Source organism: Elephantulus edwardii, unplaced genomic scaffold (assembly GCF_000299155.1).
Source record: "Elephantulus edwardii isolate Elephantulus edwardi_28Jun2011 unplaced genomic scaffold, EleEdw1.0 scaffold00059, whole genome shotgun sequence".
NCBI classification, from domain to species: domain Eukaryota; kingdom Metazoa; phylum Chordata; class Mammalia; order Macroscelidea; family Macroscelididae; genus Elephantulus; species Elephantulus edwardii.
This window is the reverse complement of record NW_006399809.1, coordinates 17,296,248-17,308,910: the sequence shown is the minus strand read 5'-3', so window position 1 is coordinate 17,308,910 and position 12,663 is coordinate 17,296,248. Positions and strand designations below refer to the sequence as shown.

General features: G+C 36.3%; 1 protein-coding gene across 1 annotated transcript in view; it reads left to right on the top strand.

Annotated features, from left to right (window-relative positions):
* Positions 1–12,663, top strand: part of CCDC129 (coiled-coil domain containing 129) — a gene marked incomplete at its 5' end in the record, with an annotated part of 159,269 nt that overhangs the window by 50,204 nt on the left and 96,402 nt on the right. The window contains one exon of the mRNA XM_006887633.1: positions 1,404–1,978. Coding sequence (XP_006887695.1) covers positions 1,404–1,978 — 575 coding nt within the window. The remainder of the gene's footprint in view (positions 1–1,403; positions 1,979–12,663) is intronic.

Here is a 12,663-nt window from a genome sequence, read left to right as displayed (position 1 = left end):
TCTAGTAGGTTCTCAGAGGCAATAAATTACATAGGAGGAGATTGTCCATCTTACTTCCATAGAGAAGTTGACAGATTTGATCTGTGTTCCTTTGAACTAGCTACTCCTTACCACTAAACCACAGAGCAAAACATATTTTTCAGCATTGCTTTCCCAAGCTGGCAAGGTGTCCCCAAGTTAGCCCTGCTGCAGTAAGTCTTTTCAAGATACTTATTGAGAGGGGAAAGTACATATTACTTATATTCTGGAAAACAAATAATCCAAGAAAGGTTTACAAATTGAAAAACTGGATTGAGCTGATGTTCATAACAGAAGTGAGAGATGCATGGGATATGTACTATTTCTCTCATTTTCCAGTTGAAAAAACTGATCACTTACTATAGATCTGGCACATGACCGAACACTCTATATTTATATCTATATATTGATTAATTTATGATATAGTGACCGTGACTTGTTTATGAATTGTACTTTAATCCAGAACTTTTTGATCCCATATGCCATGATCTTTGCATACTACTCAGGGGACAGTATAGGTAGAAATGATGATGATGATAATGATGATGAGGGTGAGGAGGTTAGCTACAGCACAATGCTGTAGAATACTCAAAGTCACTTTATGTAAAATAGTTGGATTTACTCTCTTACATTTAGTTTCATATATATTTATATATATTTCTCATGTCTGATACTCTATAGATTAGCACATATAAAATTTTTAAGTCTATATGAATCTATTGAGTTGTTATGAAGTTTTGGTGGCCTAGTGGTAAGAAGCTGTGCTGCAATCACAAAGACACAAAGTTCAAATCCACCAGCTGTTCTATAGGAGGATCAGCAATCTCCTCCCATGTGATTTATTGCCTATGAAAACCTGCTGGAGAGTCAGCTCTGTGTCAGTTCTGACTTGATGACATTGAGCTATTTATCTTCAAATTATAAAATATATCTATGATCTGAGCGGAAGCTCTGGTAAACTAGAGGGCAGAGCTGCAACCGCAAAACCAAGGGCAGGGAGTTTGAATCCATCACCTGCTCTGAGGAAAAAGACAGAAAATCTCCCATGAAATTTACAGCCTCTGAAAACCCATTAGAGGATCAGCTGTGAGTCCGTTTCAACTGAACAATAATGAGTTGTTGCTTGTAACATGGCCCTGTCACCCTGAACATTCCTGATATTGTCTGAAGCATAAAGGTAACTGCTTGTAATAGAACATAGTGATTTGTCATTCTATGGGGGAATCATCATTGTAACAATAATATATACTAACAAAAATTTGAATTTGAGTGACTGAAAGTCTTCTCCTTGAAAATCACACATGTTAACTGATATCTGCAGTTGTCTATATTAATATGTTTTAACTGAGTAAGTCTAAGAATTGTCTGATTCTTGCTTTGTTCAGGACGTTTCAGACAACTGGAAGTCCTGGATCATGTGACCTATGCCTTCTCATCCTTGCTGAATGAGGTTAACATCCTACAGAACAAAGCAGAAGAGGCGAATGGAGGGACATATTTGGAGAAAATCTCAGTGAGTGGGGTTATAGATCATCGGAGGAGAATGGCTGAACTCTTAAGAATCGCTTCAAAACAGAGCATAAGAAGAGACAGTAATCTGGAAGTATGGGAGGCACTGAAGATGAAGGATGACTTTTTCACCATCTCTGAAAAGTCAGAAAAGTGTGCCACAGAGTTACCAACAGTGGCAAACAACCATGACCAAAGTCACCCACCTCCTTTGACAGGGTGCCAGTCTTTACAAGCATATGGTGACCCACTTCCCTGTCATCCTCCCCAGATGCTTACACACCAGCGATGGCCTTTTTCATCCAGATTGGCCAAGAATATTTCAACTCCCAGTGTGACTGATGGGCCGCTAAGGGACAAAATAAGAAAGGAGAACTTGATTCAGACTAACAAGTTCAAAAACTTGTTTCATCTTGCATGTAAAGCCCTGGATTCATTTGAAATGGAAGAGGTCAGTACTGTCCCTATGCATCTAACCTCCTAATGGAATGTATATGCACCAAAATACCCTTTGCCTTTCAGCCCTCATTTAACTACTGCATCTTTTAACCTTTCCTATCTACTGCTTATTATTATATAACTTTTGTTTAGTCTAAGGTACTTAAAGTCATTTTAGTTCCTTCAATTGAAAAGAAATTCTTTTAAAAGCAATCATTACTTTCTGTCATTCCTTTTTCCTAATCACAAATGAATTCACAGGTTATAACTTTAAATAATTTTATTGTGTTTGTTAGTTTAGGAAGCTATAAATATTAATAGGAAGGGGTTGTCCATATTTCTCCCATGGTCACGGGTGCATTAGAATCACCAGAGAAAGCAGTGTTTTGTAAATAGTGCACACAACTGACACACAATTCAAGACCTATTAGACAAATCAATTGTTCAATAACATTGGTTGAATTTTTTTTTTAATTTATCAATATTGCTGTGAATTCATTTCAAATCTTAAATTTACATAAGGAGAGAGGAAAATCAGGAACTTGATTTTCCTGCCTTCTTATATCTTATTTTTTGCTTTAGAATTATTATTGACCATTTGGTCTCACATAGATAGTTTTTGTAGGGTAAAGTATTGTGCTATCATGGGAAAAAGCATGTGGTTCAAATCTAGCAATTGCTTCATGAGAGAAAGACAGTCGTCTGTGCAATTGACAGACTCTGAAAATCCACTAGAGGGTGAGTTGTGGGCTGGTTCAGACTCAAAAGCACATACTAACAAAGATACATTTTTAAAGGTGCACAGTACCCACTCATATTGTCTGTATTTTATGATCCAATCTGTTTGTAGTAACCAGGTTACTTGTTCTTCTCATCTAAAGGTATTATAATAAGACTGTAGGCCAAGTGGACTTAGTCTAATAGACCACCTTCTTCTCTGGGTCTGTTGTTTCCTTCTTTCTCTTTTGTTGTAGATAAGAGAAAACTAATAATTGTATCTAGGATGGCTGCTCACAAGCCTTTAAGATCCCAGTCCTCAAACTAGGATGTAGACCATAAACTTCATAAACTATATTATGACCGACCATCCACTAAGTTGCTCTGTGGTACTGCGCCCCTAAAATGCTTCAAATCCAGAAAACCAATTACATACATTGTTTAGGTTTGTTCAAAAGAATTGACAAAATGTCTCTTGTTCTATTCTATATAAGTGCTTTATTCTATAAATGAATCTATGCGTGCACATACACACACACACATATGTTGTTGTTGTGTACTATAGAGCCAGAACCAACCCATAGCTGACTGTCTCGTGGATTTTCAGAGGCAGTTAATTGCACAGGAAAAGATTTCTCATCTTCCCACCGAACAGCTGCTGGCCTCAAACTGCGTGCTTTCAAGATTGCAGCACAGCTTCTTGCCACTAGGCCACCAGCGCTCTATATGTATACATATGCATACCAATATAAGTAAGCAAACATTTTTTTATTATTATTATTATTAAATTTTATTAGTTTCAATGAACATTCACAGGGATTCTGGGCTTTCACTCCTTCATTGCCGCACCATTCTCTCCACCCTCCTCCCCAGTTTGTTCTTCTTCGCCGCCATCCGAATGTCTGTTTTAATTGTCCAATTGCCACAGTGCTTGTCAAAGTCAGTTCTGATTAATCTCCTTTGTCGGTGTGTCCTTTGCCATTACCTATCACTCCTCCCTGAGAGAGACTTCACCCTGATTCATAAGGAAAAGGGGATGGCGTATTCTCTTAGCTACTTCCTGCTGAAAAGGGACGCTGTGGGTTTCAGGGTGAAGATCTCTCACTACTCTAAAGGGCCCCTTTGGCAGTAGGAAACACATAGACTATTATGGAGATTGATTTTGGAATTTAGATGCACTCTTATTGATTGTGCTTGGCTGTACATGTTCATATCCTTGAAGATGTATCATGGGGGGGTTGCAACCTAGAAGACACAAATTTGATTAACAAGTTATAAGTACATGAGTCAAAAATTATGGAAAAGTAAAAGAAAAGATTCTTTCATTGTTTTACAAACCCTCCCCCAGGTCCCCTCCACCGTGTAGCCCTCGCTCTAGACTCCTGTGATGACAGAAATACCTAGTTATATATCTATTTTAAACAGTTTTCTCCCTCCTCTGTTTCAGTGCAGTATACATTATTGAACCCATCTTACTCAGTCTCTCCCCAACCCCAAGGACAGTCCCATTCTACAACAGTGGCATCATGTAATATTTGTCCTTTTGTGACTGGGATATTTCACTCAGCGTAATGTTCTCCAGAGTCAACCATTTTGAATAATATTGCATGAGTTCCTTGTTTTTTAATGCAGCATAGTATTCCATTGTGCGAATATACCACAGCTTCTCTAGCCATTCTTTTGTTGATGGGCACTTAGGTTGTTTCCAACTCCTTGCTATTGTGAACAAAGCTGCAATAAACATGGGTGTGCATATATCTGATTGGATGTCAGCTATGGTCTCTTCAGGGTATATTCCCAGTAGTGGAATTGCTGGGTCAAATGGTATCTCTATTTGCAACTTTTTGAGAAAGGGCCATACTGCTTTCCACAGGGGTTGCACCATTTTACACTCCCACCAATAGCAAACATATTTTTTAATGTTTCCCATTGTTTTAAAATGATTTGTTCCAATATAAACCAAAATATTCTTTTGGGTATAAGTACCTTTTATGCAAGTCATCTCTAATTTTGGTTTTACTCAACAGTTTATTGATGTATCAATAGGCTTTTTATTTGCTCTCCAAATTCCCCTATTTTATCTTCCTTGAGGATCACATTGCTTACTTCTGATTTTGTGAAATATACCCTGTCTACTCCTTCTCTGAATTCTCAGTTCTTGTCAGAGAAATTCTGCTATGATAGACAATGGACAATGAGTAAATGTCAATGACATCTCTCCAACTAGACTGTCACTCCTTGAAGACTAAGGGTATGCCTTAGAAATATTCCCTACACCATAGTCACTCCACAATATCTAACACAGAGACTTGAACAAAGAAGTAGAAACAAAAGGGTCATAGTGTTTACGGCTAAATGAACAAGCTATCCAAAAGAAGATGGCTTTCCAGAAAATAAATTTACGTTTTCAGTTATGAATGCTAGAAGACTCAATCATGACATTGGTCCTGTGGATTCGGTCTGAGGGCTTTGAGAAAAGAGCTATCTCATGTCTCTCCAGATTTTAAAGGATGCTGTTAGCTCTTTGCATTACTTGACTTGCAGATCCTCACATGGTGCCTTCTTCCTTTGACTCCCTCTGAGTGACTGTTTCCCAATCTTCTTTGCTTTCTTAAGACATAACTCAGACATGAATAGGACTCCAATTACTACCATATGAACTCTTTAATTTCAGAGGCAGGTTCCATTACCCAACAAGATCACCATCACAGGAACAACATACATCATGCTTATTACCTTTGAATGGTTTCTAACTCATATAGCATATTCTCATGTTCTGTTCTCTTCAGAACAGAACAATTCTATAAGTTTTCCAAGATGCAAATCTTTACAGAAGCAGATTTCCAAAAGCACATCTTTCTCCAGTGACTTGGGTTCAAAGCCCTGACATTTTGATTAATCACTGAACACTTAACCACCGTGCCACCAATGATCTTTCAGTTACATATGAAAGGGTTAGTATTTCAACATAGCTTTTTGGGAGACACAATTTAACCCACAACATAGGGTTTGGTTTTTATTTCCAGCCCTTAATATTTATTTGCTTTGAGATTAACTGATAGTCACATGGTTCAATTTCCATTTCATATGCACTGTCTACTTCTTCACCCCTACTTTCATCTGCTTCCTCATTTAGATATAAGCCTTACTTGTACTTTTCAGCCTTTTTTTGTTTTTCATCTAAAAACTATTTACACATTCCGAACATTTCTCTATGCGTAATCATGACTATGAACAGTAAGAGCCAAAGAGGAGGAAAAAAAATCCCTTTCATATAAATTATCCAAATATAGAAAAAGCAGGTATTTATATACAAATCCCAAGGTAAAAATGGATCTCTATATTGAGTTCTCCACAGAGTCTACTTTCAAAGGAACTGTAGTGCAGTTGAAGAGGTAAGCACAGAAAACATCAGTATTATACAGGGGGCAGGATTAGGAGGATAGATGAATGTTTATGGACCTACCAGGATGTGTGTGGGGTATCTAGGGAGTAAGAGAAGGGTTCTTAATCCAGCTGAGGGCTGAGAAATTCAAAGAAGTAAAGAAATGATGCTTATACATCATAGAGATTGAACATGCCCATTAGCAGTAGTCTTTTTTGAACCCCAAGGGTTTTTTAAATGCCTCGTAATGTAGAGTTGTTAATGGTCTTAATATTCTTTTCTACATCAGTTGCTAAGATCATATGGTTCTTATTATTTATTTTGTTAATATGGTGAGTGGCAATGATTGGTTTTTCTTATGTTGAATCATTCTTGCATACCTATTATGAATCCCACTTGGTCATGGTGAATTATATATATATATATGCTTTTGTATTCTATTGGCACGGATTTTGTTAAGGATTCTTGCATCTATATTCATGAGAGATATTGGACTGTACTTTTCTTTCTTGATAATATCTTTGCCTAGATTTGGTATTAGGGTTAAGCTTGCATCATAGAATGACTCTGGGAGTGTTTCCTCTTTTTAAATTTTTTAAATAGTTTAAGTAGAATTGATGATAGATCCTCTCTGAATGTTTGGTAGAATTCAGCTGTGAAGCTATCTGGTCCAAGACTTTTCTTATGGAGAAGTCTTTTTATAACCTTTTCAATGTCTTCTTTTATGATGGGTTTGTTCAAGTGTTCTATATCTTTTTTTTTTTTGTCGATTTGGGTAGAGCATGAATTTCAAGGAATTTGCCCATTTCCTATAGATTTTCAAATGTATTGGAGGATAGCTTTTCGTAGTATTCTGATATTATAGATTTTATTTCCTCTGGTTCTGTTGTGATGTCACTTACATGATTTCTTAATCGAGTTATCTATGTCTTCTATTTTTTTCTTTTGTTAAATTTTCCAGTGGTTTGTCAATTTTATTGACTCTTTTAAAAAAACATATCTTGGTCTTATTGATGGTTTCAATTGCTTTTCTGGTTTCTATCTCATTTATTTCAGGTCTTGTCCTGATAGCTTATTTTCATCTAGAAGTTGTATTATTAGATTGTTGTTCTTTTTTCTAGATGATGAAGGTGTTGAGTTAAATCATTGATTTTTCTTCTTTCTTCCTTTTTTATGTGCATGCCTATTGCTAGAAACTGACCCCTGAGTATTGCCTTAGCTTTATCCCAGAGGTTTTGGTATGTTGTATTTTCATTTTCATTTGTTTCAAGGAACTTTTCTTATTTTATTCTTTATTTCTTTTATAATCCAATCATGTTTTAGCCGAGAGTTATTTAGCTTCCACATGGATGATTTTGTAGGCTTTATACTCTGGTGTTTACTGTCTAGTTTTATGGCATTGTGATCTGAGAAGATACTTTGTATTATTTCAATGTTTTTTTTTAATTTGTTGAAGCTTGCCTTTTGTCCTAATATTTGATTGATTCTGGAGAATATACCATATGAGCTTGAGAAGAGAGTAAATTAAATTTTATTTGGATGCAGTTCCCGGAATACATCCACTAGGCTGAGTTGGCTGATTGTCTAGTTCAGATCTTCTGCATCTCTGTTGAGTTTCTTTTGGGTTGACCTATCCTTTGGTGATAGTGGTGTCCTGAAATCTCCTATCTCTGTTGTGGTATTGTCTATTTCTTTCATCAATTCTATTAACCATTGTTTTATATATTTTGCACAGCTATCATTTGGTGCATAAACACTGACTTAGGTTATGTCTTCTTGATCTGTTGTGTCTATAATCAGTATGTAATGCCTTTCCTTTTCTTTTCTGGTGGTTTTCATTCTGAAATCTATTTTATCAGAGATTAATATTGCCAGTCCTGCTTTTTTGAGGTTGCCATGTGCTTGAATATTTTTTCCAGCCTTTGATTTTGAATCTGTCTTTTTCTTCTTTTTTTTAAGATGTGTCTCTTGTAGGCAACATACTGATGGGTTTGGGGTGTTTGGGTTTGTTTTTTTTTAATCCATTCTACTACACTTTTTCTCTTAATTGGTGTATTTAGTCCATTCACATTAAGTGTGATTATTGTCAGGTCAGGTTTTATTTTTGCCATTTTTCTGTGTTTCTTTTTCTGTTGTTTCTGGTTACTATTGTCTATGCACTTTCTTTTGGCATCTCTGTGAGAAGGACTTCACTTAAAATTTCTTGTACTTTTGGTCTTGTTTTCACAAAGCCCTTAAGTTCCTTCTTTTCTGCAAAGAATCTAATTTCTCCTTCATATTTGATGGAGATCTTGGCTGGGTACAGGGTCCTTGGCTGAAAATTGTTTACTTTTGGCCTCCTGTATATGTCATCCAATTGTCTTCTAGTTCATAGGGTTTCTGCTGAGAAATCAGAACTTAATCTAATTGTTTCCCTTTGTAGGTGACTCTTTTTTTCTCATGTTGCTTTTAGAATTCTATTCTTATCTTTTAATTTGAAAATTTGATTATGATATGTCTTGGTGGGTTTTTTTGGGGGGGAGTCTAGTCTACTTGGTATTCACTGTGCTTCTTGAAGGTAGATTTCCCCATTCTTCAAAATACCTGGGAAGTTTTCTTCTAGTACTTCTTCCACTATTTTTTCAGTAATTTCCTTATCACTTCCTGTTCTGGACTTCTAATCATACATATGTTATTCTGTCTGATGTCATCCCACAGAATTCTAATATTTTCTTCATTTTCTTTACGTCTCATCTCTGATTTTTTTTCAAGCATGTTTTCAGTAAGCTTCTTGTCTTCCAACTCACTGACTCTCTATTCCATCTCTCCAGTTCTACTCTTTTGTGCTACCAGCATGTTGGACATGTCAACCATTTCTGTCTTAATATTCTAGATTTCATTTTTATGCTTTTCTGTTATTTCTAGCACTGTGTTGACTGTATCTTCAGTTCTTGTACCTCTTTATCTATTCTATCAATTCTTTCTTCCATCTTTTGCATTTTCTTCCATAGCTGTTCAAGTTGCTCTTCATCAATATCTTTCCTCTGGATTGTTGTCTTTGGGGTATTTGCCTTCTTAATTGTTTCTACTATCTTTTGCATTTTCTTCCATGCTTGTCCAAATTGTTTCTAGTCAATATATTTCTCTGGACTTTTTTTTCTGGTGTATTTGCTTTCTTAATTGCTTCTTCCATCATTTCCATCTTCTTCTGTAGCTGTTCAAATGACTTCACGTCAATATATTTCTTCTGATTCTCTCCATCTGGTGTACTCATTGGGTATTCTTTTTTAGAAGATGGGTTATTTGGGGAGTTTTTAAATGATAACTGAGGCAGACTGATGCTTTCTTGACATTATGTGAGTCTTTTTTGAGTAGATGTTAAGTCATTAGAACTATATAGTGACCAAGAATATGGCAGTGTTTTGTAAAGGACCTGTATATTTGTGTTTTCTTCTTAACCTGAGGCCCCCCCCAGAGCCAAGGGTCAAACAGCAATGATCCCCACAATGTACCTGAATAGAAAACTAAGAAGCCTTGGTTTTCCCTTTGAGAACTGGCTCTACAGCCTCACTCAAGTTTCAACTGTCTCACTCGTTCCTGTTGTTGCTGTTTTTGTTGTTGATTGCCTTCAAGTTAAGCACAACTCATATGAACAAAAGGCCTGAAGCTTTTCTATAACTGAACATTTATCAACGTTCATTGAGTTTCTAGAGGCCTGGTTTTTAGGAAGAGGATGCTATTACTGCTTTCCAGAGGTAATCGTCAATATTTTTTAAAAGTTGAATTGAGGGTTACAAAATATCAAACTGAGTTAAAAATAGTATCATAAAACAAAAATTAAAATGAAGAAAATTAAACATTTGGAGTATGTTTTCAAGAGAGGTCTGCCCTTGGGAAACGATACCATTCTGGGAAAGGCAGAGGATCATCAAAAGAAAGAGATACCTTCAATAAGATGGACTGATAGAGTGAGTGCAATGATGAGCTTGAGGATGGCAGGGATTATGAGGATGGCACAAGAATGGGTATGTTTCAGGTATCTATTGGGCAGAGGATCATGATGAATTGTACTTGACTCAATGGCATCTAATAACAACAGTTCAATTACTCCAAAAGATATCAAATATACCTGCAATTCACTAGTTAAGCTGCCATGTTATCTAGGATTCCAACAAAACTTTTGCCAAACGTCAGCTACTTTATATGACTTATAGATATCTACTATTGTTAAAGTCATTAAGTTTCTTCTGGTTCAAATCAGTCTGACCAACAGGACAAAAACATCCATCATTAGAGAAGTTCAATATAAGCAGTCAAATCTAGACCATGTGCAATCAATTAATCATGTGCAACTTCATGCTGAACCTGAAGAAAATTAAAACAAGTCCACAAGAACCAAAATACAACCTTGAGTCAATTTCACCTGAATTTAAAAATCACTTCAAGCATAAGTTTGAGGAATTGAGTTCTAAAGATAGAAAACTAGATAAGTTATGGAATGATATAATATATTAAAAAAGCAGAAGGTTGTTACAAAGAAATAAAATCCCAAAATGAGTTTCAAAAAATACAATGAAAATTTTATTAGAGCATCAAGGACCCAAAACAAAAGAGAGAATTGCTAAAGTAAGGGATGAACAGAAGATTTCAAAGAGCAGCTTAAGACGACAAAGAATATTATTAAGAAGGATGTGCAAACATCTGTAGCTGGAAAACAAAAAGGGAGGAATTCTGTTTGGCATTTTTCAAGAAAGAATTAAAAACAAATTCAAACCTCCAGGTGCAATTCTGAAAGATGTTGTTGTTGTTGCTATGTGCCATCAAGTCACCTGCGACTCATTGTGACCCTATGTACAACAGCCCAAAACTCTGCCCTATCCTGTGCCAATCTCACTATCTCTGACACACCTAAACCCATTACCCCAGTCACTAAATCAATCCACCTCATAGATGGTCTTCCTCTCCTGCTCTGTCCCTCCTCCCTCCCAAGCATGACTTTCTTCTCCAAGGACGGGTTCCTCCTTGCAACATGTCCAAAGTATGTCAGAAGAAGCTTCAGAACCCTTACCTCCAAGAAGCAGCCTAGCTTCACCCTCTCCAGGACAAACATGTTCGTTTTCTAGCAGTCCATGGTATTTTCAACATTCTTCTCCAACACCACAGCTCAAAGGCATCAAATTCTGAATAGTCCAGGAAGCATCCAAAGAAGATGAAAGAAATACAGTGAGTCACTCTACTAAAAAAGACTTGGCTGACACAGAACTATTTCAGGACGTAACATATAATCAAGAACCAGTGGTGATGACAGAAGAAGTTCAAGCTGCACTGAAGGCATTAGTTAAAAAATAAGGCAGTAGGAATTGATGGGATACCAACTGACATGTTTCAATTAACAAATTAAGCTTTGGTGAACAAATGTGATCACCAGGCTCTACCTGGAAATTTGGAGGACAGCTATCTGGCCAACTGCTTGAAAGAAATCCATATTTATTCCCATCCCCAAGAAAAGGTGATCCAATACATAGTGGAAATTACTAACAATATCATTAATATCACATACAAGTACAATCTTATTGAAGATTATTTACACAGCTAGAATAGAACATCCACAGAGAACTTCCAGAAATTCAGGTTGACTTTAGAAGAAGCCATGGCATGAGGGATGTTACTGCTAATGTCAGATGGATCTTGGCAAAAAGCAGAGGATATATTGACTAAGCAATGACTTTTGAAGGTGTGGATCATAAAAATTATGGCTGATATTGAGAAAATTGAAATCCTAGTGCACTTAACTGTTTTCATGCAGAATTTATACCTAGACCAAGAAGCTTTTGTATGAACAGAGAAGGAAGCACTGCATATCTAAAAGCAAATCACCATCCAAAAGCACATCACCAAAGCAGGAAAGGTGTGTGTTGCTGTTATACCTATTTGATCTGTATGCAGAGCAAATAATTCTAAAAGCAGGACATTATGAAAAAAAATGTAGGATTAAGATCAGAGGAAGACTCATCAACAATCTGTGTTATGTAGATGACACAACCTTGCTTGTTGAAAGTGCAGAGGAATTAAAATACTTGTTCCAGTGGATCAAAGACCACAGCCTTCAATATGGGCTACACCTCAACATAGAGGAAAGACAAATTCTCACCACGGGGCCAATAGGCAAAATCATGATTAAGAAACAATAAAAATTGTCAATGATTTTCTTTTGCTTAAATTGACAATAATCACCCTTGGCACTAGCACTCAGGAGGGCAAAAAAAACACATTACATTAGGAAAGTCCTCTGTCAGGGACCTCTCCAAAGTGCTGAAGAGAGTGATGTCAGTTTGCAGAGTAAGGTGCACCTGACTCACACCCTCAAATCATAATCTTTTCAATTATTTTCTATGCAGATGTATGTTGGACAATGAAAAATATATAACAGAAGAATCAATGTTTTTGAGTTATGATATTAGACAAGAGTATTGAATACCCCATGGACTGACCAAAGGACAAACAAATATGTTTTGGAAAATGTACAACCAGCATGCTCCTTGGAGGCAAGGAAAATAAAACTTTGTATCACATAACTTTACTGACAATGGATGTCAGAAGAGACTCTAAAAATTACA